Below are 27,156 nucleotides of genomic sequence, written 5' to 3' on the forward strand. Positions count from 1 at the left end.
AAAATTATCCCATTCATTGGAATGTATTCAGCGAAGCAGCAGAAGACTTTTATGTTATAATCGGAATTAAACTAAATTGGTTATAATAGTGGAAACCTCGAAAGGTGTAGCAATAATCTCATTGTATATGACATGCTTCAAGAAAATTCTTGCTTCAACCTGCCATTTCAGTGTTTCTTAACCTGCTCTTTCAGATGTAATTGGTATAATTTTCCAAGGGTTTGAGTGTTATTTTTACTTTCTAAGGAAGTGATGGGAATTGTAAAGCTAAATTAATTGGGTGGATGGGCAGACTAGAAGGCTGCCATCATGTTTCTATGACCATGGAATACAATATTTAGCACATGTACTGCCATTATTAGAAGAATAATAACACAAAGTATTGGTTGCCAGATCATATATAAAGTATTTAGAGAGCAAGCTTGAATTTCCTCAGTCTGCAAGCAGATTTTCCATGGAAAGTCCACCCAGTGCGCACACTGTAACTACTTTGTACCTGTGTACTTTGCTCCTGCATGGGAGCAGGTACAAAGTTCACATGGGAAAGTATGCCTGGGAATTTGAAAATAAAATTTCTGCATATCCTTTTGCTCTCTTGACTTAACTCTGCCTCTTTTTTTTATACAAATCTTTTTATCTGCATACCCAGAGGAGGGATAAAGGGGTAGGAAGGAATATGTTTTTAAGCAGGTAAACCTGTGTTTACCTACATAAAATGCTTTTCAGTATTGTCACCATTATTTTAACAATTAATTTTTGAATTGCAGAAATACAAAGGAAATTACTGTATCTCAGCCTGAAAAGTTCTTCAAAACTTCTTATTGAAAGGACCTGGGTGATCTGGAAGCTCATTGACACCACCTTCTTGGATAATTATTACAGTGTAAAAAGATTCCAGCTCCATCATAACTATAGTTAATAGATTTGTAGAACCAAAGAAGGGAGATTTTTTCCAGCATCGGAACCTGGATGCTTTGATTTCTTCTGTGTATTTCTATATCAGGAGCTTTCTATATTAAGCACAGGACAGGCCACATGTGATCTTGCTTCCACATGGATCTGAGCTCTTAAATCAGATTTCTACTAGGATTTCTCTTCCGTCCTTTGGCCTGGTTAGAGCAAGAAACCAAGATGTCAAGATATAACCCCCTTCGTATGGCAATACATGGCAGTCTGCAGTTTAAATTCAAGGGTTTGAGTTAGTTTTGAGTAGACGCTTTATGAAATTCATAAATGCAACGTAGGCACCAGAGACCATTTATTAACAAGAAGCAGTTGTCCTGCCAGGGCCCTGTCGTAGATAAACTATTTATAGAGCTGTGAAAGGTTAATTCTTTATATTTTGCATTCAGATTATTGAAGCTGTAGTGAGATGAAATTGTTCAGATCCAGCAGTTTTTTTGTTAATACCTTTGACCCTCCCTTTGCTGATGAATTTGAAATTAGAACCAAACAGAACTGTATTTTGTATGTATAATGCAAATCTAATAGCAGGATGATTGTTATGGTAGAACATAGTGCCAGAGAAGGGGGAAATCACTGAGGATTTCTAGAGCCCAAAATGTATTGCCCTTTGTTAGAGAAGTTTCATGCAAAGGTGGTCATCATTTTTATCTGACCTTACAAATCCCAATTTCAGTCTGTTTCAATGAACCTGCATGGAATGAATGGCAGAAAAAAAAAAAGCGTTCTTAAAGTACATTGTATCTTCTAGGTGCCATCCTATAATTTAAAAACATACCTGGCACTTTAAATCTCTTTATTAAAATTAATAATTTGGAAAGTAGAGGCAGAAAGGTGATGGCAAAGATTGCTCTTCATTAGATGTTGTCGGCTCACTGTGTTGTGCCTGCTGTTGAGACAATAGTTGAATGTTTTTGTTCTATGACCTTGTTTGGTTTAATTAATGCGCAAGCCTAGCTTTTGAAAGTTCAGCAAATATTTTTGTATTCATTCAGTTTCTTATTTTTTTCCTGTTGAGAGTGTAGAAATAACCGTATGCTCTATATTAATAGTAACAGTAGGTGATGGCCGATAAAGACCAATTGGCCCATTGAATCTGCCCAGTTATTCATGTCTACACTGCTAAGCATATCCCAGCAGCCAGCATAGAATCTTGACTTGCTTGTAGGATATCGCTTCTTCAGGTTTTGGTTGTCGTCATCTTTGGTGCTCTCCCATCTTGGGTAGATGATCATGCAAGTTCCCATGCTTAATCTAACACCTAGCTCCCACCCCCATGTCTTTCCATCAAGCTCTGAAATAATCTAAACAGCTACCGAAACTAGCAAGGCTGTTGACAGAACATCTGGCCGCCTAGGTCCTGGTGGCCTTGCTGGAGTGCCCATCCACCACCATTGCTTATGGGGAGTGGGTGCCTGCTGTTTCCAAACTGACTACCTAATGTCCTGGGGTGTCACTATGTCGTTCTTCCATTAACTGCCGTAGAGTCATCACAATCATGGTGCATAACCAGACTGCTGGAACTGGATTGCTAACCATAAATGTTTTACCTGCAAATTCAAATTAAATAAGGTTTCTTTAGATAAACTCTCTGCTGTGTTCTCATGTTCAAGTCCCACTGGGCTTTTTTTGTGCTTAAAAGGGAGGCTGCCAGGGTTGCTCAGCTGGGAATGGCTGTGCAGCCATGGTGCAGCAGCAAGGATTTGGAGATTGAAGTCTCAGCTGCAAGCTGTCTGGAATTGGGCTCAGCAAGATAGGTCTAACCTCTGTTTAAATTTGCAGAGTTTTGCTGTGAAGCAGGAACTTCAAGGAGAGGTATAGAAGAGCAAGTTGTGGGTTGCTTCTTAGAAATCTAAAGAAAAACTGTTGTGAGTTCAGGATGTAATCCAGTGGGTTGTGGAAGGTAGTAGCGACATAACCTATGCAATCAAAACTCTTTCCATTTTTGTCATTTTAATTAACGCGTTAATTAAAATGACAAAAGTAGTCCAAGTAGTATGAAGGGAGAGGCACCTTGTTTAATGTGTGTCAGAAATGACAGATATGCCTGTGTTCACTGCAGGCTCATTGTAATAAAACTGTGACTTTTTTTTATCTCTGTTTCCGTTGAACTGAAAGCATGTTTGGAGAATAGATAATAAGTGAAAATGAAGTACAGGTCTATTGTTTTGATGTAAAACATTTAGAAAGGAAAGCTTTGAAAAAAACAGTAAAAATTATTATTACAGTAGGTTACAAAATTATTTCTTTCCCATTTTACCTACCCTGTCTCTGTTTTTTTGAGTAGCAAAGTAACTGTAATGATCAGTCATGTTGGATTTCAAGAGCAAGAACACATGATGTTAGTAATTCCATGCTTTCAAATGTTATTGAAGGAGAGTGTGGTGGTGGTGGTTTAGTTGCTCCTGAAATGTGAAGTTTTCCTTGTTTTAGAGGTGGGGGTAGGAAGGTAAAATGGCTCATGAAGTAAAGAAGCATTTAAATATGTTTATACATTCAAAGGTTACAAAAACTGCATCCTCAGCGTTTGGATAGGGGTTAGCAGTAATGCGGTAAAAGTCACTAGCAATTTCTGTCACAATTACACTGAATGAATGCCTTCCCTAAGGAGGTTCTGTTTTACTTACAGATTGTAGTTTTCACATTCAGGAGACTCATATTGGTTTTGCCTTTGGTTTTACAGTGGAAGAATCTGACATTATCGACCTTGAAAAGCGATATTGGTTGCTGAAGGCTCAGTCCCGTACAGGCCGTTTTGATTTGGAAACCTTCGGCCCTTTGGTGTCCCCCCCTATTCATCTGTCTTTGAGTGAAGGTACTGCATGTTCAATTAGTAATTTTCGGAAATTGTGTTGTTAATTTGGAGCTGTGTTTTTCATCAACAGATGAGCTTTTTTGTAGCGCTGTAATTTTTTTAGAGCATGTTGCCTATACAAGGAGAGACTTCTGCGGCTAAAAGTGTGCGTTCCCAGCAGAAATGTCCCTTGAGGGCATTTACTGTGTGTGCATGCTTTTATGTGAATTGGGAGAGGCGTTCCGGGGTGGGATTGGAACTTTCCACCCAGAATTTATGATTCTAAAACGTATACATAGAAATTTTCTCGGCAAAACTGCGCACACCGAATAGCTGGTAAAATTGTATGTGCAAAGTTTTGTGGGATAAGTACATTTCTATGTAAAACTTTGTGTAACTTGGGTACATAACAACCTACAAATGTATACAGCCTATAATAAAATAACCCCCTGCAGATGCACAATGTTTTTCTTTAAAGCTACAGTTCAGCATAGCCTTCCCAAAATTTGCTAATACTAAACCACCCAGTTATGGTCCATAATGCTAAGATGTCCATATCTGGCTAACTTGTTCAGGATATTCAGTGGTGCAGCCGCAGAATGGGAAACTATTATTTGGTATCCATGTCTGAGAGCTATAGTAACAATGAAATATTTACATCCCTGGGGTTTTGTGAAGCAAGCAAGCAAAGTCAGGTGCCTCCATTCCTCATGGGATAATTACCTTGAGGTAAATCCCTAATGTTTCCCTGTTAAAATTCTGCCTTACGCGAAACTGCATCATTGTTTTTGTTCAACAAGAAGATCCAAATGGGCAGTTTAACATGCTAGGGAGCTGTTACAGCTGAGGCATAGTGCTTAGAACCTAAACCACCATGCCATTAAAATTGAGTGTTGCGCCATAAGAATGCTCTCTCTCTCTCCAAATGCTCTGAACTAAAAGAGAAAACAAAGCCATGCAGGCTTTCATTTTTAATGACAGCAACGTGATTCAGCATGGTCACCAAGCATGGATGCGTTCTTGTCTTGTAGGTTTATTTGATGCTTTTGATGAGAATCGTGACAATCACATAGACTTCAAGGAAATCTCCTGTGGGCTCTCAGCATGTTGCAGGGGACCCCTGGCAGAAAGACAAAAATGTGAGTTTGCCAAACATGGCTAATTGAAGTTTTAATTTAGAAATTTTCTCAAATCTGTTCTACAACATTTTATTTTTAATGTTTTCTTGGGAAGCACAAAAGAGTATTTTTTGAGTTTGGTACATGTGTACCCTGTAGCAAGATAATTTATGTGCCCAGAAAGGTATAGTTGGCCAGTTTGCTTGGCTGTTCTAGCTATTCCTGATATGTAAATCCATTCTAACTGGGGAGTATGAATCTGCCTCTTTGTCTTTTATCAAATATTTCTTGTGGTGTGAATATAGATTTGAAGGGGGCAATTGTCATACTCCCTGCAGATTCAATTCCCTCATTTTCAAAGGGAAATTCCAAGGTTTCCTTTTGAAAATGGGTCAGGAGTACACCTGTTTTGGAGCAAGTGCAAAGTATGCGTTGTAATGAACAAGCAGAGATTTCCAACTGAAATCCCCATTTGCATGTTCCATCTCCCAGTATGAGTGCTACTCCTCTTTTTTGTTTATGCTGTGGGTAAAAATATGTGCATGAGGATAACCTACATGATATAGCAGTTACAACCCTAAACAAAAGGACGGGTAACCTGCACAGAACGGCAGTTACAACCCTTTACGGAAGACATGGGAGTAACATGCAGGGAGTGGCCAACTGGATGGGTCATTTTGGTTGTCTTCTGCTATCATTTACTGTGTTTTGTGTATTTTTCCCTGTACGTGGAGGAGAGGGGATTTTTGTGCTGTTAAATGTGTTTTTGTTACGATGCTGCTTGCGGGCCTAGCTGCAAGCAGCTTCTCACCTCCACAGCCCGGAGGCCTCCGCCGATGCCGTCTCTTCTTGCGGCCCAGAGGCCACCGCTGACGCTGCCAGAGTTGCGGCCTAAGCGCCGCCATCTGTCCCTCACAGCGGGCAGAGCCACCGCTGACATCGCCATCTCTTCCCATGGCCTGGAGGCTGCCGCTGCTGCCACCCCTTCTCCATGGCCTGGGCCCCGCCGCTTGTTCCCATGGCTTAGAGCCTCCGCCGACTCCACAGTCTCCAATGCGGCCCGAGCACTGCCGCCTGTCTTCGAGGAATGGAGCCGCCGACGTGAGGACTCCGTTTTGAGGCCTAATGCCGCCTCCAGCCTGATCTTGGCGGCATGGACACCGCCACTGCTGTCCCAGATCCTGGCCTTCCTCTAGGCACGCGGCCATGCCTCTCTCTGCTACTTAAAGGGCCCACGGCAGGAAAAGCCCCTTGGGCCCTGCCTGATGGCGTCTCCAGGGCATCTTCTCTTCAGCCCTATTAAAGGGCTCCTCGTCAATCCTTCATGGCCTTTGCAAGTTGCAGTTCGCTCCTGGATTCTTCCAGCTCATCGCTCGAGGAGGCTTCTGAGGTCCATCGCTTCTTCAAGGTCCTTTATTCTTTGTGGGAGCTCCCTTGTCCATGGTTCCTGGTCTCTCATTGGATTCTCTCCGATGTTCCTGTCTCCACATGTTCCTGATGTCCCGGTTTCCAGTCCTGATCCTGATGTCCTCATCTCCAGCTCTTCGTCCTGCTTCCAGGTTCCCTACTTGCTCATCCTTCCTGGCGTGCCACTGTCATGGTCCGTGACCAGCCCATGGAGGGCTGTGTAGGGCGCTTCGTGGCACAAGGCCTATCTTCACCTCTGCAGCGCATGTCTCCGGAAGGCTCCTATTTTGAATGCCGAGGTCTGTTCCTGAATCAGAGTTCCGAGTCTTGAATCCTGTTCCCGGTCTTCGGAGTACCTTGTGCCTGCTTCCGTCCATGCCCAAGACTCAAGCCAGAACCTGCTCTGTTCAGCGTGGTCCGCGACCAGCCACGGGCAACTGTGTACGGCACCCCTTGGTACAGGCCTCTCCTGAATCTTCAACATGTTCCCAGATCCAAGTCTTCACCTCTTCACTTGGAGTCTGCTTCACTTCTGGCGTGGTCCGCGACCAGAAACGGGCAGCTGTGTAGGGTGTGCTGCGGTGCAGTATTCAAACCATTCTAGTACCCATATCCTGAGTCCTTGCCTAAGTCTCCGAGTATCCTGAATCCTCCTCCAAGTCTCTGAGTGTCCTGTATCTTCGTCTATGTCTCTGAGCATCCTGAATTCTTGTCTAGTCTCTAAGTGCCTATGTCTCGTTCTTGTTCCTATACCATCACCTGTCCTTGACCTCTGTCCATCCTGTCACGCCTGCCGTTCCCAGATGGTGGGTCCGAAAGGGCTTTCGAGTGGCTGGAGGGCTACCCCAGAGACCAACATTGCGTTGTTGGGTCTCTTCTGGTGCGTTTGGGTTCGGCACAGGTCAGGGCCCCTTTCTTCAGCCTGTCCGCCCGTGCTCGGTCACGTCTTGCCTAGCTCGGCGCTTCTTCGGAGTTCCTCTGGGGTCGTGCCTTGGCCTAAGGGCGGACTGCTTCCTAGCACTCCTGCAACAGATTGCGAAGGCCATGTGTCCGGTGAGCGTGTTCCTGTGACGGGCCCATGCCTTGTTTCCAGAGTTCCTGATTCAAGAAATTTTTGCTCGAGAATTCTTGTTCAAGTTTTACTGAGAATCCCTTGACCTGCTGGAGGCGCCAGCCTTTGTTTGGGATTTTTTCTTTTTTTCTATGACTCGCTGGAGGCGCTAGCATCTGCTCGTTCACCAAGAACATTCCTTGGGAAGCACCCGTATGGCTTGAGTATATTTTTGTTTCACAACCTGCAGGTGGCGCCTACACCCATGTTCACTAGCTTTCCATAAGCTGCCTAAGCTTTTGGTTCCTTTTCCCTGCTTCCCCCTTGTCAAGATTTTTATATTTTTTTCCCTGGGTTTATTTTTCTTCATGACCTGCAGGAGGCGCCTGCACCCAGGAGTTATCATCACGAAGCTAGAAACCCTGTGCCTTCTGTCTATCAGCTTCACTGCCTTGCAAGGGGTATCCGCACTTCATGGTTACCAACTCTACAGCCTATCAAGGCTCCTCGTTCCAGACGACCTGCAGGTGGCACCTGCACCCTATCTGTTGCCATTTTTCAACTGGGGTCTGGATTACCTCTTTTCATCCTTGAGTTGAAGGCTTGTTACGCTCAGCATTTTCAGATTCAACCAGTTTCCACATTTCAGCTTTGCTTACCACCTTTTACTTCAAGACCAGTGACATCTCTCTGTGGTTCCTACGTTTTCAACGTTTCTTCTTGCAACGCTTGAACACAACCCGCCAGTGACGATTTGAAGACCTCATCGCTGGTTGTCATCTTGTTTAAAAGAGTCTGGAGTCCGCTGCAAGTCTCATCAGCCTAGCAAGGACGTCTGTTTAAGCGCATCTCTCCTAGTACATCTTCCCCTGGCATTGTTCCTAAGTACCCCAGAGGACGACTCTACCTACCAGTCCATCAGCCTTAATCTGTCAGGCCTTTTTCTGCTAAGGTCCTGGCCTACTAACTGGCACTTGACAAACTCTACCATCAATCAAGAATAACTCAAGTGGGAGTGTCAACTTTAAACCAAGAAACCTTGAGTTCTAGCCTCATCTAAGGCCCGCCCCTTAAAGAAAATACAAGAAGGTCTGTGCCTACAATAGTTCCTGTTCTGTTTTTAAGTAGACTTCTTCCTCATTGAATTATACCTCCAGCCGAGTGAATCTAATCAACGCCTATGCTACTGCTGTATGAAGACCAGATACCAGCATAGAAGGCTTCATGTCAAGTCTGCTGCCGAAAATAATTCCATTCTGTGACCACCAGGAAGTAGCTACCTTATTTTGTCTGCTACCTTTTTGAATACCGCAAGCTAAGGAGTTCATGCTTGCCCTAACATCTTATCATCTAAGAGACTGCCTTGTCCACTCGGACATTGGAATCCCCTAAGACCTTGCTCTTGAACCATTGGCTAGTGTCTAATGCTGTATGCTTCCCCATGCTTATCCCGGATTTTGACAACTATTGGAATGTTTTCTGCCTTACAGAAATGCTAAGGCTATTCATTGATGCGTTCTGGTCTGCCACCTGGACTCCTTATCGTCAACTTCTTCCATAGTAGAATCGTTGAAGTACTAGTCTTCCTAGGATCCTTCCACTCAGCTTCAATTCTGCGGTTCAGTACCTCATCTTTCAACAACAGCTTCAACCTTGGAGAATTCAAGAAATGGATCTCCGACCTTTACCCTGCCATTTCCAAGATGGTATAGGAGCCATAAGCTTTCTACGACCTTGATTACAAGAACCCGAGATGCAGCCTAGCTGTCCTGCAACCCTGTATGATGTTTAATCTGTGCCTTCAGTGTTGGCCTGTGTACATCTTTGTCTGAATCTTCGACTACCTCCGTTCCATGTCTTCAGCTTCGATTACCTTCCTCGTTTCAGTCCTTCGCCAAGGAATTCCAGCTTCTGTTCTTGGCCCCTTGATCTCCTCCTGATGGTATGGATGTGATACCTTCGACCCTTCCAAGCTGCTGATAGGAGGCTTGAGGAGGTGGTCTTTGAGGAGGGGTTGCTGTTACGATGCTGCTTGCGGGCCTAGCCGCAAGCAGCCTCTCACCTCCACAGCCCAGAGGCCGCTGCCGCTGCCGTCTCTTCTTGCGGCCTGGAGGCTGCCGCCGACACTGCCAGTGTCATGGCCTGAGCGCCGCTGCCAGTCCCTCGCGGTAGGCAGAACCACCACAGACATCGCCACCTCTTCTCCGCAGCCTGGGCCCCGCTGCTTGTTCCCGTGGCTCAGAGCCGCGGCTGACTCCGCCGTCTCCAACGCGGCCCGAGCGCCACCGCTTGCCTTGGTGGCATGGAGCCGCTGACATAAGGACTCCGTTTTGCGGCCTAGTGCCGCCTCCAGCCTGATCTTCGTGGCATGGATGCAGCCACCGCTGGCCCAGGTCCTGGCCTTTCTCTAGGTGCGCGGCCGCGCCTCTCTGTGCTACTTAAAGGGCCCACGGCAGGAAAAGCCTTGCGGCCCCGCCTGATGATGTCTCCAGGGCGTCTTTTCTTCAGCCCTATAAAAGGGCTCCTCGTCAGTCCCTTGTGGCCTTCGCAAGGAGCCAGTCTGCTCCTGGATTCTTCCTTTGTTCCAGCTCATTGTTAAAGGAGGCTTCTGAGGTCCATCGCTTCTTCAAGTTCCTTTGTTCTTCGTGGGAGCTCCCTTATCCTTGTCCGTGGTTCCTGGTCTCTCATTGGATCCTATGTTCTCTCCAGATGTTCCTGATGTCCCATGTTCCAGTTCTTATCCTGATGTCCTCATCTCCAGGACTTCGTCCTGCTTCCAGGTTCCCTACTTGCTCATCCTTCCTGGCGAGCCACTGTCGTGGTTCGTTACCAGCCAATGGGGGACTGTGTAGGGCGCTTTGTGGCACAAGGCCTATCTTCACCTCTGCAGTGCATGTCTCCGGAAGGCTCCTATTTTGAATGCCGAAGTCTGTTCCTGATTCTGAGTTCCGAGTCTTGAATCCTGTTCCCGATCTTTGGAGTATCTTGTGCCTGCTTCTGTCCATGCCCAAGGCTCAAGCCAGAACCTGCTCTGTTCAGTGTGGTCTGTGACCTACCACGGATGGTTGTGTAGGGCGTGCCTCGGTGCAGGCCTCTCCTGAATCTTCGACAGGTTACGGATCCAAGTCTTCACCTCCTCACTTGGAGACTGCTTCGCTTACGGTGTGGTCCGCGACCAGCCATGGGAGGCTGTGTAGGGCGCACTGCTGTGCAGTACTCAACCCGTACTAGTAGCCGAATCCTGAGTCCTTGCCTAAGTCTCTGAGTATCCTGAGGGCTACCCCAGAGACCCACATTGCGTTGTTGGGTTTCTTCTGGTGTGTTCGGATTCGGCACAGGTCAGGGCCCCTTTCTTCAGCCTCTTCGCCCGTGCTCGGACACGTCTTACCTGCCTCGGCGCTTCTTTGGAGTTCCTCTGGGGTTGTGCCATGGCCTAAGCGCACACTATCTCCCTGGAATCAGGACCGCTCCCTAGCGCTCCCATAACAGTTTTTCCTCATAAAGGGGTAGATTTTTAAAAAATGCGCCTCAATGGGCGTGCGCTACCCGGCGAGCACACATGGTCGCGCGATTTTATAACATGTGCGCGCCGGTGAGCACATGTTATAAAATTGCGCCCTAACTTCCCTTCTCCTGCCCGCCCCCTATCTCTACCGTAGGTACCCTTTTTTTTTTTTTTTTAAATTACCTTTTGCTCCTCCAAAGGAACAGTAGCAAGTTGCGTGCGCCAGCATAGCAGCAAATGGCCGCTGTACTGGGTGCCTTCAGCCCTGCCCCCCAGACCGCCCCTTTGCTGAGGCCCTGCTCTTGTGCGCGTAACAGGGGTTAACACACAAGAGCTGGGCCCCCTTTTAAAATGCGCACAAGGCCCGGCCGTGCGTGTAACCCCTGTTTTTTACTCACGTGGGCCATTTAAAATTGGGCCTTAAGTTTTGAAAATTGCCCTTAATATAACACTTATTGAGCAGGCTGACTTTCATTCATTGTTCTGGTTTTGCCAGTTATGGCCTATTTTTTTAATATGTTGTTCCCTTTTAAACCATTGATAGAATATGCTATCACTACTATTATTAAACATTTATGCAATGCTTGAATGTGTACACAGCACTTTCCAGGCATAGAGAAGAAACAGTCGATAGGAGATTTTTATTTATGCCATCTTGTATTAGAAATTAAAGGACATATAGTACACGTGAAAACAATACAAATGATATCTTTTGTATTTCAAAATTTGCAAATGTTACATATTAAACATGCACTTTAATCAGATATTTAAGTTACAGCCACGTCATCAAATATTTGAGAATATGTGAATTATGGTACTGTAAATGTTATCGTTATAGCTGCTTATTGGGTACTAAAGTGTCATTTAGTAGTAATAGATTAATAACATAAATGGGAAACAACATCTTCACTTTATTGCTCAATATTGGTTATTGAAAGATGACCACCCCGAAATATATCACTACTACTTGCCTGATTTAATGAATTAATTTAATTTTCAAGAAAGAGAGGAGGCATTGAACACACCAATGCAGTAAAGTATTATATTAATCCAGGGCAGATCTGTAATATGATTAACTGTTCTAATTAGGTTATGATTTATCATTTTTTTGTATAGACAAATAGCATTTTATTCAGTGTCTTCAGAATGTGTGGATGTCGTGCAGAACTTTTTACTAATACTTAGAGTAACATGGAAAGTGCTGCTGAAGGGAAGCCCTCTGAGGACAATATGTGTACCCTAGAGGAGAGGAGGGAGAGGGCAGATATGATAGAGACACGCAAACACCCTCTGTGGAAAGCCTTTTTCAGCGGACAGAGGCTTAGATGGGGTACACCCATGAGCCCTAGAAGAAAATGTTTCTTCACGGAAGAAACAGTAGATACATGGAACCCAGAGCCGTAACCAGGCGTTTTGGCAGGTGAAAAAGTGTGCCCTTGCCCTGAGTGCAACGTACAGCACCACGAGCCGGGAGACCCTAGGGGGCTTTCATTTGCATTTTGACCCAGCAGTTTCTTCCTGCTCTTTTGGGTTTCCAGATCAATCGGAACCAGTACACAGGGATCCTGGCACCATGAGCCTTCATGCACAACTCCCGTGGAGCTTTTTTCCCCCCCCTTCCAACTTAGATTTACCCCGTCATTGCAGTGACAGTCCTGGGCTCCTTTCAGATCCCTGCAGTCCTGGGTCTCCCAATCCAACCACTAGGCGGCTTCCTTAGGCAGTGGCTATGACTCTTTCCTCCCTGAGGGTTGTGAATAAGGCCTCCAACTCTGGTCAACCTGGGGATCGAACCAGGGACTACCTGCATGGCAGTGCACAACCCTTACCAACTGGTCCAAATCTGGATCTTTTAAAAATTTAAAACCTGACATTATTATTATTTATGATTTATAAATGTGACTTGTATCCCAAACATGTGAATCTTTGCTCTGTATGGTTATGAATCTCTAACTGAATAGTAATTTCTAGCTTGTTTATTTAAAAATGTAACATAGTAATGATGACATTCCATCTCCAGCTATCTTGTCCCTTTGTCCATCTCCTCAGCAACTGCATTCTTTCTTGTTCTCGTGAGCCTTCTCTCCCTCTCTCATCTTTCACGGTTATCTTCCAGCACGTCACAGCTTCCACCCTTTCCCAGGGCCGAAGCAAATGTATTGGGTGCCCTAGGCAAACCTTAGAGCTTGCGCAGCACTACTCCACCTCCCTCTGCTTTTGGTCATGCTCTCCCTACATAAATTATGTATTTATAATAACAGATTTTACATCAAAAAGAACATTCTGAGGAAAAAATATAATTTACAGCACTATGTATATTATATTTACATGCACTGCTGTGGTGCCAACCAGAAAACCCTGCAAAAAAAAAAGTAAGGAAAAAAAAAGATTCTTAGAATCCATATGGTATTAGGCCTATAGTAATACAGGCTGGGTGTGGGCTTCGCCAGGGATGTTGCCAGGTTCTTAAAAGATCTGGGGCACAGGCCTTCCACTACCCCCCGCCCCCCTTCAATGTATTTCCCAAACAGCGATAAAATATTTCAAAACATCTGATGAATAAAACATCCAGTAAAGAAAAAAGTTCTAATATTTCCCAGGAAAACAATAAAATATTTCAACATAGCAGAAATATCAAATTACACCTAATAATTAGAACTAATAAGGATTAGAAAAAATCTCCTGCTCTCTACACCTGGGATATTTTGATTTCCTGTTCCCCAGAGTTTGTTGTGGATTGGGGGAGGTAGAGCCACACAAACTTTATCTTCTCTCTCTCAAACAAACACACTAACACATTCATTCTCTCACATACTCCCTCTCTCATACACTGTACATGCCTATGCTCTCACACACACATTGTGTTTACACATGCCTATAAGAGCCTATATGTGACACACAGGCAAGCGCACACAGGCTCTCACACAGGCACAAATATATGAACACAGGTTTGCACACAAACACACAGGCTCACAAGTTCTCATACAGACGTACACACACACGGCCTCCTCTTTGCTTCGGGCTCTGGTGGTATGGGTTCCACCACGGCCCCGCCAGCTGCCTCCTCACTTTGGGCCGTAGTAGGATGAGCTCCATCACGATCTTCTGGCCTCCTCCACACTTCGGGCTATAGTGGGATAGGATCCACCATGGCCCCGCTAACCTCCCTGTACTTGGGTAGGGGGGAGCTGTGTGCGCCTACGGGAAAAGTTGTGCGCAGGTGTGCTGCAACTTACAGAAGACTCCCTGAGATCTGCATTCATTCCACTTGCTGGGAGACCTGGGAAAGGCTTTTAATTGCTGCTGCTGCCTCCATTGCCACCCTTCAGATGTGTGGCTCAGGCTCTGGGCATTGCTGGTTAGACTCTGGGCATGAGCTCCTTGTGCCCAGCCCTAACAGTACCTCTGGGCTTGGCCTTCAGAAAGCCATGAGTAAACTGAATTACAATTACAGTATAACAAACCTTCCATAGCAAAACAGTACTAACTGCCAGCACACAAATAGTAACAATGCTACTTATGAAAATGCAATACTACAAATATTACACCAAGTCCTAAAACACCAATACACCTCCTGTTGGTGGGGGTGGGGGGAACCAAAAAAGCCAGGCTGCTATAGATCCCTACAGAAACTACATGCTGATAGAATACCTTACCTCATTCACACATGCAATACAGACAAAGCCTTGCAAAATATAGAATAAAGAGACCATAAAGTGCAAATAGGAACATCCAGACAAATAGTAAACTGGAAACTGCAACAAGCCACAGTGTGACAATGGAAAAACAGAAACCTCACCATTCCTTATAGAACATCAGACAATAAAATTAAGAAATATAAACATCATAATAGTAAAACCATACTAATGAAAAAAATAAATATTTCAAAACAGCTGACAAATAGAATATCTGATAGTAAAAACTTATATAAAATTTTTCAAAATGCCAATAAAATATTTCAAAACAGATTCATCAAACAACACTCAATAAGTAAAACTAATAGGATAAAATCCCCTGATTTCCATACTTGGGAACTTTTGATTTCCAGATGACTTGAGATTGTCGTGGATTAGCAGGAAGGGGGGGGTGCATAAACTTTCTCTTTTCTTACATGCTCAATCAAATATACACACACACATAAACACATGCTCGTTTACTCTGTCTCGCATGCTCATTCATACACCTACACACACACATTCATTTGCATTCTTACATGTTCAGTTACACACACACATGCTCATTTGCTTTCTCACGTGTTCGGTTACACACACACACACATATGCTCATTTGCTTTCTCACATGTTAGGTTACACACACACACACGCACATGCTCATTTGCTTTCTCACGTGTTCGGTTACACACACACATATATGCTCATTTGCTTTCTCATGTGTTCGGTTATACACACACATGCTCATTTGCTTTCTCACGTGTTTGGTTACACACACACACATATGCTCATTTGCTTTCTCACATGTTCGGTTACACACACACATATGCTCATTTGCTTTCTCACGTGTTCGGTTACACACACACACATGCTCATTTGCTTTCTCATGTGTTCGGTTACACACACACATATGCTCATTTGCTTTCTCACGTGTTCGGTTACACACACACACACATGCTCATTTGCTTTCTCACGTGTTCGGTTACACACACACACACATGCTCATTTGCTTTCTCACGTGTTCGGTTACACACACACACACATGCTCATTTGCTTTCTCACGTGTTCGGTTACACACACACACACATGCTCATTTGCTTTCTCACGTGTTTGGTTACACACACACATATGCTCATTTGCTTTCTCACGTGTTCGGTTACACACACACACATATGCTCATTTGCTTTCTCACGTGTTCGGTTACACACACACACACATATGCTCATTTGCTTTCTCATGTGTTCGGTTATACACACACACGCTCATTTGCTTTCTCACGTGTTCGGTTACACACACACACACACACATGCTCATTTGCTTTCTCATGTGTTCGGTTATACACACACATGCTCATTTGCTTTCTCACGTGTTCGGTTACACACACACACACATATGCTCATTTGCTTTCTCACGTGTTCGGTTACACACACACACACATATGCTCATTTGCTTTCTCACGTGTTCGGTTACACACACACACATATGCTCATTTGCTTTCTCACGTGTTCGGTTTTACACACACACACACATATGCTCATTTGCTTTCTCACGTGTTCGGTTTTACACACACACACACATATGCTCATTTGCTTTCTCACGTGTTCGGTTATACACACACACACACACACACACACACACATATGCTCATTTGCTTTCTCACGTGTTCGGTTATACACACACACACACACACACAAGCTCATTTGCTTGTTTGCTCTTTCTTTTACTCTCATAATCACATACACATTCTATGCTCTCTTCCTCTTTGGCAGCACAAGGGACAGCAGCCTCCTCCTTCAGCCCATGACCCACCAGGCTCTTCCTCTTTATCTTTTTCTTTTTTATTTAATGTTCTCCAGACCACGCTGCTTCTGCTCTTGACTTATGGGGTGAAGGGGAAAGGCCGATGGAAGTTCTTATGGCTCTGTGGGCTGCACTGCTCCTGACTGCCCAGGGGGTATGTGTGGAAGAGATCTCTGCTTTTTCTTCCAGCCCCACAGCTGATCTTTTCTTCACTGCCAGGGGTGGTGGGTGGTGGGAGGGGGGGTGGGGAGTAGGAAGCTGATACTTCTTGCCACCCTATGGCTCGTACTTCTCTTGACTACTGGGTGTTGGGAGGCTGATGGTGGTTCGCTCCATGGGCCATGCTAATCCTGACTGCCGGGGGATGGAAAGATTGATGCTTTTTTTTTTTTTCCGGCTGCGCTACTCCTGACTGCTGAGGGGGAGGAAGCCACTGCTTCTTACAACCCCATGGGCCATGCTGCTCCTGACTGCTAGTTGAGGGAGAGGGGATGGCATAAGAAACCAAAGCTTCTGCTGGCCCTGCTGCTCCCAATTGTGGGGGCATGGAGGAATCATACAGACTGCCTTGAAGTTGGGTGGCACATTGTAGTTTTTTTGTCCCAATTTGCCCCCCTTTCAAGGAGCTCTTCTTCCCAGTGGAAGAGCTCTTAAGGCCCAAGGGCTATATCAAGTTGATGGGAGGCAGCTTGTAAGCCAAATTGTGAGAGAGTGATGGTGCCTATGGGCCCTGGCAGGAAAAATAGGAAAGCATAGGATAAGTACAGATGATTAGTAGGGAAATGAGGGTAAAGCGGAAGTATAGTGTATTGCATCAGGAGGAATAAATGGGCAAACTTGGATGGGCGTTTCAGTTGGTATCTACCATCGTAGTCTGTTTTTATATAGCAAGTCAATCAATTTTCCTGTCTGCTAGAGTAAAGACACCCTGCTCAGCTTCCAACTTTACCCTCACTTTCATCCTTCTTGGGTTCCTTTCTGCTTCTCCTGTGCCTTATTAATGTAAGTATTACTTTTATCTCCACTGAAGAGGCCAGTCCATGCATTCACCCTTTCTTTCTAGAGCTATCTCCTTATATTAAACCTAGTTCTGTCCTCCTCCATCCCTTTATCATGATCCCTTTGTTCTACAGTTTCCTTACATTTATAATGTAGCTCACATATCAGAAAATATGGTAAAAAATATGAAATTAGTAGATTTGAAAAAGTGTAGATAGTGTGATATTTTTGTGATCTTGCTCGCCTCATAATTTATAGTTCATTCCTCCTGTTCTGCCCTTGAGCTGTATTATGTAGTGCCAGATTTAGTGTGCTGGCCAGATAAATGAAATCTCGTTCCATTGTACAGCAGTGCTGCCAAGATATACTTCTCAGTACTGGGTTACAATTTCTCAGGTTCTGTTTGACTGCTTTGTGTAAGATGTTCTCTGCTTTTCAGTGGCACAACAGTTGTATTCTTTTCTTTTTCTGTCTTTAAATCAGTTTGTTTCAAGGTATTTGATATCGATCGGGATGGCGTTTTGTCTCGCACTGAGCTTAAAGAAATGGTTGTTGCACTGCTTGAAGTCTGGAAGGATAACCGCACTGATACGTTACCAGTGAGTAGTGGGGGAGCACTGAAAGGTGAAAGTGATTTCCTCGGGGTTGATATTCAAAGCCGCTGAGTGGATAAAGAGAAGCTGGTAAATTGACCCCAGTTGTGGACATTCAGACACATTTACTCTGCCAGTGTTATGGCTGAAAATCTCTCTCTGCTCAAAATGTCAGCAGGTAGATCTAGGCTAGTGGTTGGACTTGTGCAGGTAAAGGTATCCGGTCAGCCCAGATTGTTCCACTGATTGGGAACACCTCTGGCCAGACCCTTTTCTGCCTGGTTAAGTTTGTGCAGCTTGTGGCTTTACCTGCCCAGTTTTAGATATTGAATCGCTTCTTTTTACCCAGCTAAAATCCAGTTTTAATCCAGTAAATCTTTTGAATATCAATCCCTTAACAGATTTTGTACCAAAAGTTGGATTTAGTTCCAGAAACAACATAGGTGAGGCATCTGGTTAGATTCTGTTGAATTTAGCTTTTCATGAGCTGGTTTCCATTGGGCACATAGGTATTTATTTATAATACATTTATTCAAAATTTAAATTATGTGCATCCAAGAAACACCAAATTCCCAGTATAAAAAACAAATGCAAAAGAGCAAACAAGCATCTAACCCCTGCTGAGGTTTATGAGATGCAGTTTTGCTGTGTATAGCTCCTAAAGAAAGAATTAAACAAAGTGGCAGTCACAGTCCCATATTCAAAGGCATGTGCTCAAATATAGGATGAGTCTATAACTGGGAAGGATGTAAGAGGAGCCAGAGATCTTTCAACACTTAAAAATTAACAAGTGGCAAACTTACGTGTTTACAGAAGTTCACTGCAAACCCCCAGTCCATAATAATACAAATGTCTTCTACTTCTTCTGAGTTACTTTTGCTACATCTGGAAATATTCTTATGTTGAAAAAAGAACCCTAACTCAGTCTCTGTCAGAGCTGAAGGCTAGGTTAGTTATCTCTGTAGAAGGAGTAGGCATTTATACACAGCAACTTTGCGTGGTTATTGATTACTCTTCTTTGTTTTTACAGGAATTGCACATGAATCCGTATGACATCGTAGATGACATTTTGAAGTCTCATGATACTACCAAGGTAAGATTTTATTATCCATTTTTTTCTCTGTAATATCTAAAAAAACCCCAAACAAACAAACAAAAAAAAGCTTTTGACTTTGCAGAATTTTCTGTGCTGCATTATTTGTCTGCAGTGAGGAAGTACATGTGCTGATGCTGTGAATAAGAATCCAAGGTATACATTCATTGAAACAAATGTGTGTTTTTCATTACTTGGATGTGTATTTTACATTTAATTTGGCAGTCAGACGAGAGCTGAACATTTCTGTGAATGGGTCAGGCTAAATTGCTAGCGGTTTGTGCTTTTGCCATGCAAACTAGGGGACACTGTATTGGCTTCACAGGCCAAGCAGACCCAGATATAGGCATAAGCATTAGGCCACATGGGCAACTGCCTGTGGCACCAAATTTTCATTGGCACTGGAGCAGCACTGCTGCTGCCATGTCTCCATCTGGACCTTGTCCTATAGCACCATTTGTCCTGCAGGGTGCACTGACCTCACAGCAGCAACTCCAGCAAAAACAAATTGAGTACGGGGCCTGTGAGCATGCAGGAGGAGAAGGTGGAGTGCTGCAGGCTTGTCAGGGTGAGAGGTCTCTCAGGCCCCATGCTGAATTTTTTTCTGGAGTTGCTGCTGCAGTGCCGGCACCATTCTACAGGATAAGTGGCAGAGGTAAGGGTAGGGGGAGGATCTGGGAGTGGGAGTGGGAGGGAGTTTGTTCTTTCTGTTCATCTGCTGACTTCTGGGGACAGTGGGGGGGGGGGGGTGGTGAACAAGTCCTGCCTTTTTCCTCCACACCTGCGATTATTAAGGGGACCCTGGGGAAAACTTGGCCTCTGGGCACCTTCATTTTAAATCTAGCCCTGAGGCCAAGTGTATCATTCCCATAACCTCAAGTATTAAAATTGCTCAGCCATTGGGAAAGGCATCCTCATATGAAGGAGACCAGTTGCCTGCCTCCAAGCAGCTCTGATTGTAGTTTTTGTTGTATTTTTGCCACATGATTTTGTAATATAGTACTTAATAAATGTATATGGATAATGGATTGAATGGGAGAAAACTGAGGGCTAACCAAATGGTGGCATGTGACCTTGAGGATTTGACCTGAGAGGAAGCTGGAGGAATAGAGAAGTAAAAATGGTTTTAAGGAACAAGAGAGGAGAGGAGTATTGTATTTTTATTTACATCAGCTTCACTATTAATGCTCTGGCAACTCTCTTCCATCCAGGGCTCTGGGTGTCCTGAACCTTCATTTGCAGCTACTTGGGGTTTCCCTGCCTTCACGCCCCCCTCCCTTGCTTCATCATTGTATTGATAGTCTTCGGCCAAGAGTAACTGGCCAGGGCTCCCTTCAGAGCTTTGTACAGGGGCCCTATGAGGGTCATTTTATAACTACCTGCATTTGGGTAATTCTTACCCGCAGACTCTGCCCCAGTTTTCAAAGGGAAAGAATACACGTGCTTTTACTTGGGAAAAGTATCCCAGGAAAACTTCCAGCATACATTTACACCTGCACTTGTGCAGGTAGTTTTCCAGAGGAAAAAAATACATGCACGCTTTTGAAAATCTAAAAGTGCACAGGTACAAACCCCTCCATTACCTTCCCCTGGGAACACCTCTCGTCACTGTGTACTCAGGTTCTATGTGCTTACTTTTACCCTCAGAGAGGAGAGGCAATTTTTAAAAATTCACCCATGTGTTTTTTTATAATTAACATTTTTATTAAGATGTTTGAAAAGAAATGAACATTACAATGATAGAGACCAAAATACACATCTTCATTGAATGTACTGTGAGCAGCTACAGAAAAACAAATCACTGTAACCCACCCATCTATCTCCCCCCCCCATGGAGTTTACAAGTAACCAACATAAAACCCCAGGTAGCACTCAACGCAAAACTAAACAAACAAAAGGACCTGATGCTTTGGATCGATAAAAACAACATCCATATGACAATCAAAATACAGAGTACTGAGATAATATAAAACGAATCTTCTAAACCAACTGTGAAATAAGCTGGAGAGAACTGAAGTACATGAGAGAGAAGGCCTGCTCCATCATGTATAAGTCCCCCTCATGCAAAAAAGTCAAGAAATGGCCTTCATGTTGTATTGAAAGAAGCCGTACAATTGTGCCGGGACGCCATTAAGGAGACCAGTTGGCAATAAATGTGTCATTTATCTAACACTTTTTGAAATGAAGGAATACCCTCTTGTTTCCAGCCCAAAGCAACTATACTACATGCCGCAGTGAAAACCTTTAAGCAAAACCTTTGCTGATGTTTATTTAGCCCAAGAAGTGATAAGTTCAGAAGAGCAGACCCAGCCTCGGGGAAAATGTCCACCCCTAGTAAAATGCTGAACCAATCAGTTACTTTCTTCCAAAAAGGAGCAATTTTAGCATAGTACCACCATATGTGAAAGAAAGCCCCTGTCATACCACGTTTTCGCCAACACAGCTCAGACTGTGTGGGGTGAATTCTGTGTAATTTATCTGGGCTAACATACCACTGTTCTAGGACAAGCAGGATGGCAGTCCTCACAAATGGGTGACGACATCAGATGAAGTCTGACACAGAAAACTTTTGTCAAAGTTTCTAGAAGCTTTGACTGGCACACTGATAATGCCCAGCATGCCACTATCTGCACGTCCACACGAGGTCTTCCTTCAATCTCTTTTTCCACGGTGCAGTTGCCTCGCAGTTTGTGGAACTCTGCTTCGTTCTCTTTTTTCAGGAATTTTTCCCTGTTCCATTGACGGGTCTCCCTTTGCGGTCGGTACCTCTCCTTGGTGCGATAGTTAAAAACATTTTCTCACAGGACAAGCAGGATGGTAGTCCTCACATATGGGTGACATCACAGGATGGAGCCCAATCACGGAACACTTTTGTCAAAGTTTCTAGAACTTTGACTAGCACCTACTGGGCATGCCCAGCATGGCACTAAACCTGCAGCCAGCAGGGGTCCCCCTTCAGTCTTTTTTCCGCGCAGCAGTAGCCACGCGGGTTAAGGAGCTCCACAGAGATTCCTGAAAGGAATTTTCCTCACGGAATTACTACAAACTTTCATATCCCACAGGGGTCCCCCTCTCGAATTTGTGCTTCCGCGGTGCTCTGGTAAGGTTTTTACCTGGTTCCGGTCGATTCCCGTCGAGTTTGGTCCTCGCGGCCTACTGGCCGTCGACTGCACCACGGCTCAATTTTTCAAAGGCCATGGCGTCTGGGTTCTGTCGGTGCCCTGACTGCGCTCACACCATGTCCATAACAGACCCCCATAAAGTCTGTGCAATGTGTCTCGGGTGTGAGCATGATGTCCTGACTTGCACCAAATGTGCCTTAATGACACCAAAAGGTCGCAAAGCCAGAATGGACAAAAATGGAACTTCTCTTCCGTTCTCAAACTCCGACACCGTCTATTGCTTCGACGTCGTCCGAACCGGTGCCGTCTACTTCGCGCCAGCATCGGGCACCGACCGGTGACCGTCCGGCATCGACAACCTCCCGGCCATTGACTACCTCTTCTCCCCCTCAGGACCGAGGGGATCATAGAGAGAAATATTGGCATTGACACCGAAAGCCTCTGAGATGGTTCCCTTCCAATTACAGACTGAGGAAGATGATAGACACCAGATGATGGAGCTGTTACAATTCATGGATGCTCCCAAGGAAATCACCTCCATCTCTATCCATCAGGTTCTTTTGGATCTTCTCAAAAAGAATTGGGAACACCCTGGTTCGGTAGCTCCAGTCAACCAAAACGCTGACACCACTTACTCGGTCCAGTCAGCCCAGGATTCCAAAAACCTCAACTGGATCACCAATCCGTGGTAGTAGAGTCTGCCCAAAAGAGGGCACGACGCTCAAAGCCACACTCTTCCTTTCCTCCAGGCAAGGAGCAGAAATTCCTGGATGCCATTTTTCTTCCAGGGATCCATGTTCATCTCTCGGATCACCTCTTACCAGCTTTATATGACCCAGTATAATAGGGTCTTATTCAAGCAGATACAGGACTTTGCAGAGTCCCTGCCTCAGCAATTCTAGGAACAGCTACAAAACCTGGTTCACAAAGGCTTTGAAGCGAGGAAACATGAAATAAGATCCTCTTATGACATCTTCGACACCGCTTCCAGGGTTTCAGCAACTGCCATTTCTGCAAGAAGATGGGCTTGGCTTAAGTCTTCGGACTTGCGCCCTGAAGTACAAGACAGATTGTCCGATCTGCCTTGCATCGGAGACAATCTGTTTGGTGAACAGATCCAGCGGACGGTGGCGGAACTCAAGGAGCATCATGAGACCCTTCGCCAACTCTCTCTGATGCCTTCTAAATATTCGACTAAACAACCATTTAGGAAGGACACCAAAAAGTCATTCTTCCGTCCAAAGAAATCCTATCCCACCTTCTAGAGGTCATTCTATGAGGCCTTTCCAAAAGGCCCAGTCTCGTCAACCCCATAAACAAAAGCCGCAAGCAGCTCCTCAGCCAGGCCCTGCTTCTGGTTTTTGACTCCTGCATAGAGAGCAGCAGCCAGCTTCCGCTAGGAGGTCAATTGTGCCATTTCAACAACATATGGCACACAATCACCTCGGACCAGTGAATCCTTGCCATAATCTCTCAAGGTTATCACCTGAACTTTCTCTCCATCCCACCAGACTCCCCACCTTGGCTGACGTGGGGACCATCAGACCATTCACTACTCCTGGATCAGGAAGTCTCCCTCTCCTTCAATCCAGAGCAATTGAACCAGTGCCCTACTCCCAACAGGGCCTCGGGTTCTATTCCCGGTACTTTCTAATCCCCAACAAATCAGGTGGCGTTCGTCCAATTCTGGACCTGCGTGCCCTCAACGAGTACCTCCAACGAGAAACGTTCAAGATGGTAACCTTAGGTTCCTTCCTTCCTCTTCTGCAAAGAGGAGACTGGCCCTGCTCTCTAGACCTTCAGAACGTGTACACACACATTGCGATAACTCCATCTCATCGCAGATTTCTGAGATTTCTGGTAGGCCCCAAGCACTATCAGTACCGAGTGCTCCTGTTCGGCCTAGCATCTGCTCCACGAGTTTTCACCAAGTGTGTCGTAGTAGTAGCAGCCTTCCTCGGGACTCAAGGTGTCCACGTCTACCCCTATCTCGACGATTGGCTGATCAGGGCTCCCATTCAGCAAGCTGCTCTGTCTTCCCTTCATCTTACCTTACACACTCTGATTTTGCTGGATTTCTCGTCAACTACGCGAAATCCTGCTTAGTCCTATCTTAAGCTTTGTCCTTCATAGGGGCAGACTTGGACACCTTTCAAGCAAAAGCTTTTCTGCCTCAACAGCAAGCTCTCACTGTCATTTCTCTTACACACCAGCTACAGTCTCAACACCATTCGACTGCACAAAACCTTCTCATTCTGCTGGGACACATGGCTTCCTCGGTGCAGGTTACCCCAATGGCCCGCTTGGCCATGAGAGTCATGCAGTGGACTCTAAGGTCACAATAGACTCAATCCATTCAACCACTATCAACCGTTGTCCACATCACTGACCCACTTCGTCAGTCTTTAGCTTGGTGGAAAAATCAGATCAATCTTCTCCAAGGCCTGCCCTTACAGGCCCAAATCCTCAAATAACTTTTACCACCGATGCTTCCAACCTCGGCTGGGGAGTATATGTTGCCAATTTGCAAACCCAAGGAGCTTGGTCTCTAGAGGAAGCCAAACACCAAATCAATTTCCTGGAGCTACGAGCAATCAGATATGCTCTCAGGGCGTTTTGGGATCCCCTGTCCAACCAGGTCATCCTGATCCAAACTGACAACCAGGTGGCCATGTGGTACATCAACAAGCAGGGAGGGACGGGCTCCTACCTCCTGTGTCAGGAAGCGGCACAGATATGGGCGGATGCCCTTTCCCACTCGATGTACCTCAGGGCCACCTACTTGTCGGGAGTGGACAATGTGTTGGCAGACAAGCTGAGTCGCACCTTTCAGCCGCACGAGTGGTCTCTCAACCCCACAGTAGCGAACTCAATATTCCAACGTTGGGGTTATCCTCAAGTATAGACCTCTTTGCGTCACCTCAAAACCACAAAGTAGAGAACATTTGCTCTCTCACTCACAGCTAACACTCACAGCCAAGAGACGCATTCTCCCTCTCATGGGCCACCGGTCTCCTATATGCATTCCCTCCACTTCCACTTCTCTCGAAGACTCTCGTGAAGTTATGTCAGGTCAAGGGAACCATGATCCTCATAGCTTCTCATTGGCCACGCCAAGTGTGGTTTCCGATTCTTCAGGACCTCTCCATTCGCAGGCACATTCCCCCGGGGAAGGACCCGCTTCTGATCACCCAGAACGATGGGTGTCTACGCCACCCCAATCTTCATGCCTTGTCCTTGTCTGCCTGGATGTTGAAAGGCTAATTCTTCAGCCACTCAACCTTTTGGAGCCAGTTTCCTGTGTCCTGATTGCTTCACAAAAGCCTTCCACGTGAAAATCTTATTTTTACAAATGGAACAGGTTTAAGTCATGGTGTTCCTCACCCCCCCTTGTCTCCATCACATCACCTCTGAGGATCTCTCTGTCCTGGTGGGAGAGTCTCTCCAGTTTGGAGCAGGGATCCCCTTCCAAGCCTCTCTGCCCCGGTAGTCCTTACTATCGATGCCTCTGCTCAGGGCTTGGGGCGCCCATGTGGACGGCCTCCACATGCAGGGTCACTGGACTGCTCAGGAAGCTCTCTAGGAAGTTTATCTGGCAGAGCTTCGGGTGATTTGTTATGCTTTTTTGGCATTCCGGGACAGGTTGTCACACAAGGAAGTCCTGATTCGGATGGACAACCAAGTCGCTATGTGGTATATCAACAAACAGGGAGGTATGGGGCCGTTCCTCCTCTGTCAGGAGGCGGTGCAGCTCTGGTCCTGGGCCCTGCCATAGGGGATGTCGCTGCAGATGACGTACCTACCCGGGACTATGAATGTACTGGTGGACCATCTAAGCCGCTCTTTTCAGCCGCACGAGTGGTCCCTGAATCCGACTGTGGCAGCCTGGATTTTCCACCGGTAGGGAACCCTGGATATAGACCTTTTCGCCTCCCCGTACAACTGCAAGGTGAGCAGATTTTGCTCCCTGTTCACACAGGACAGTCATCCGGCCTCCGATGCCTTCTTCCTTCCCTGGGGGAAGAGCCTCCTGTACTCGTATCCTCCTCTCTCGCTCATCTTGAATACTCTTCCAAAACTTCAATGGGACCGGGGGACCATGATACTCGTAGTGTCCTACTAGCCCTGGCAGGTCTGGTTCCCTCTTCTTTGGGATCTGTCAATTAGGGATCCCATCAGGCTGGGGATCGTGCCTAATCTGATCACTCAGAACCAGGGCGCATTGGCCTTGACGGCGTGGGTGTTGAGCGCTTAATGCTTCAGCCCCTGTACCTCTTGGAAAACATCTCCCAGGTGCAGGTGGCTTCTAGAAAGCCTTCCACCAGGAAGTCTTACAAATCAAAATGGAAGAGGTTCTTCACCTGGGATGAGGGGCATGGCTAAGATCCATTCATATGCCCCTGCACCTTTCCGAGTCTAGGCTTCCGACCAGCTCAGTCAGGGTTCATCTCAGTGCCGTTAGTATGTACCATAGGGGTGTCACTGGCACTCCCATCTCAGTACAGCCTTTAGTGGGTCGACCTCCTGTTGTGTCCTGGGACCTGTTGTGTCCTGGGACCTCAACATTGTCCTAGCATGGCTCATGCGCCCTCCCTTCGAGCCTCTGCGACCCGAAGTTCCTCACCTGGAAGGTTATATTTCAGTGGCGATACTTTGGCTCGTAAAGTCAGTGAGCTTCAGGCCTTGGTCATGTACCCGCTATACACACACAGTTTTTTCGTGATTGTTTGGTCCTGCATACGCACCCCAAGTTCCTACCTAAGGTTGTGACTGATTTTTACATCAATCAGTCCTTTGTTTTGCCCACCTTCTTTCCTACTTTCTTCTTCAATGACTTTGGACTATCTGGTTTGCATTTCTACTAGCTGAGGATCCTGGAAGGCATTTAACTGTTGTGTCACCATCAAAATGTGCTCCCAAAATGGTTTCTCTGATGATACTCTCCCAGCAGACTCAGCTTTCTCTTATGACATCTGATTCTTTTGAAGGGCTTCTGTGTGCATTGGGTGGCTTCACTTTTAGAAATCACTTCAAAATCTA

General features: G+C 45.6%; 1 protein-coding gene across 5 annotated transcripts in view; it reads left to right on the forward strand.

The window, feature by feature from the left end:
- USP32 (ubiquitin specific peptidase 32) overlaps positions 1-27,156 on the forward strand; it is a 430,766-nt gene that overhangs the window by 209,228 nt on the left and 194,382 nt on the right. For all 5 annotated transcript variants that reach the window (XM_029611622.1, XM_029611620.1, XM_029611623.1 and 2 more), the window contains 4 exons: positions 3,647-3,778; positions 4,789-4,896; positions 17,792-17,907; positions 18,932-18,994. In XM_029611622.1, coding sequence (XP_029467482.1) covers positions 3,647-3,778; positions 4,789-4,896; positions 17,792-17,907; positions 18,932-18,994 — 419 coding nt within the window. The remainder of the gene's footprint in view (positions 1-3,646; positions 3,779-4,788; positions 4,897-17,791; positions 17,908-18,931; positions 18,995-27,156) is intronic.

Source organism: Rhinatrema bivittatum, chromosome 8 (genome assembly GCF_901001135.1).
Source record: "Rhinatrema bivittatum chromosome 8, aRhiBiv1.1, whole genome shotgun sequence".
NCBI lineage: Eukaryota > Metazoa > Chordata > Amphibia > Gymnophiona > Rhinatrematidae > Rhinatrema > Rhinatrema bivittatum.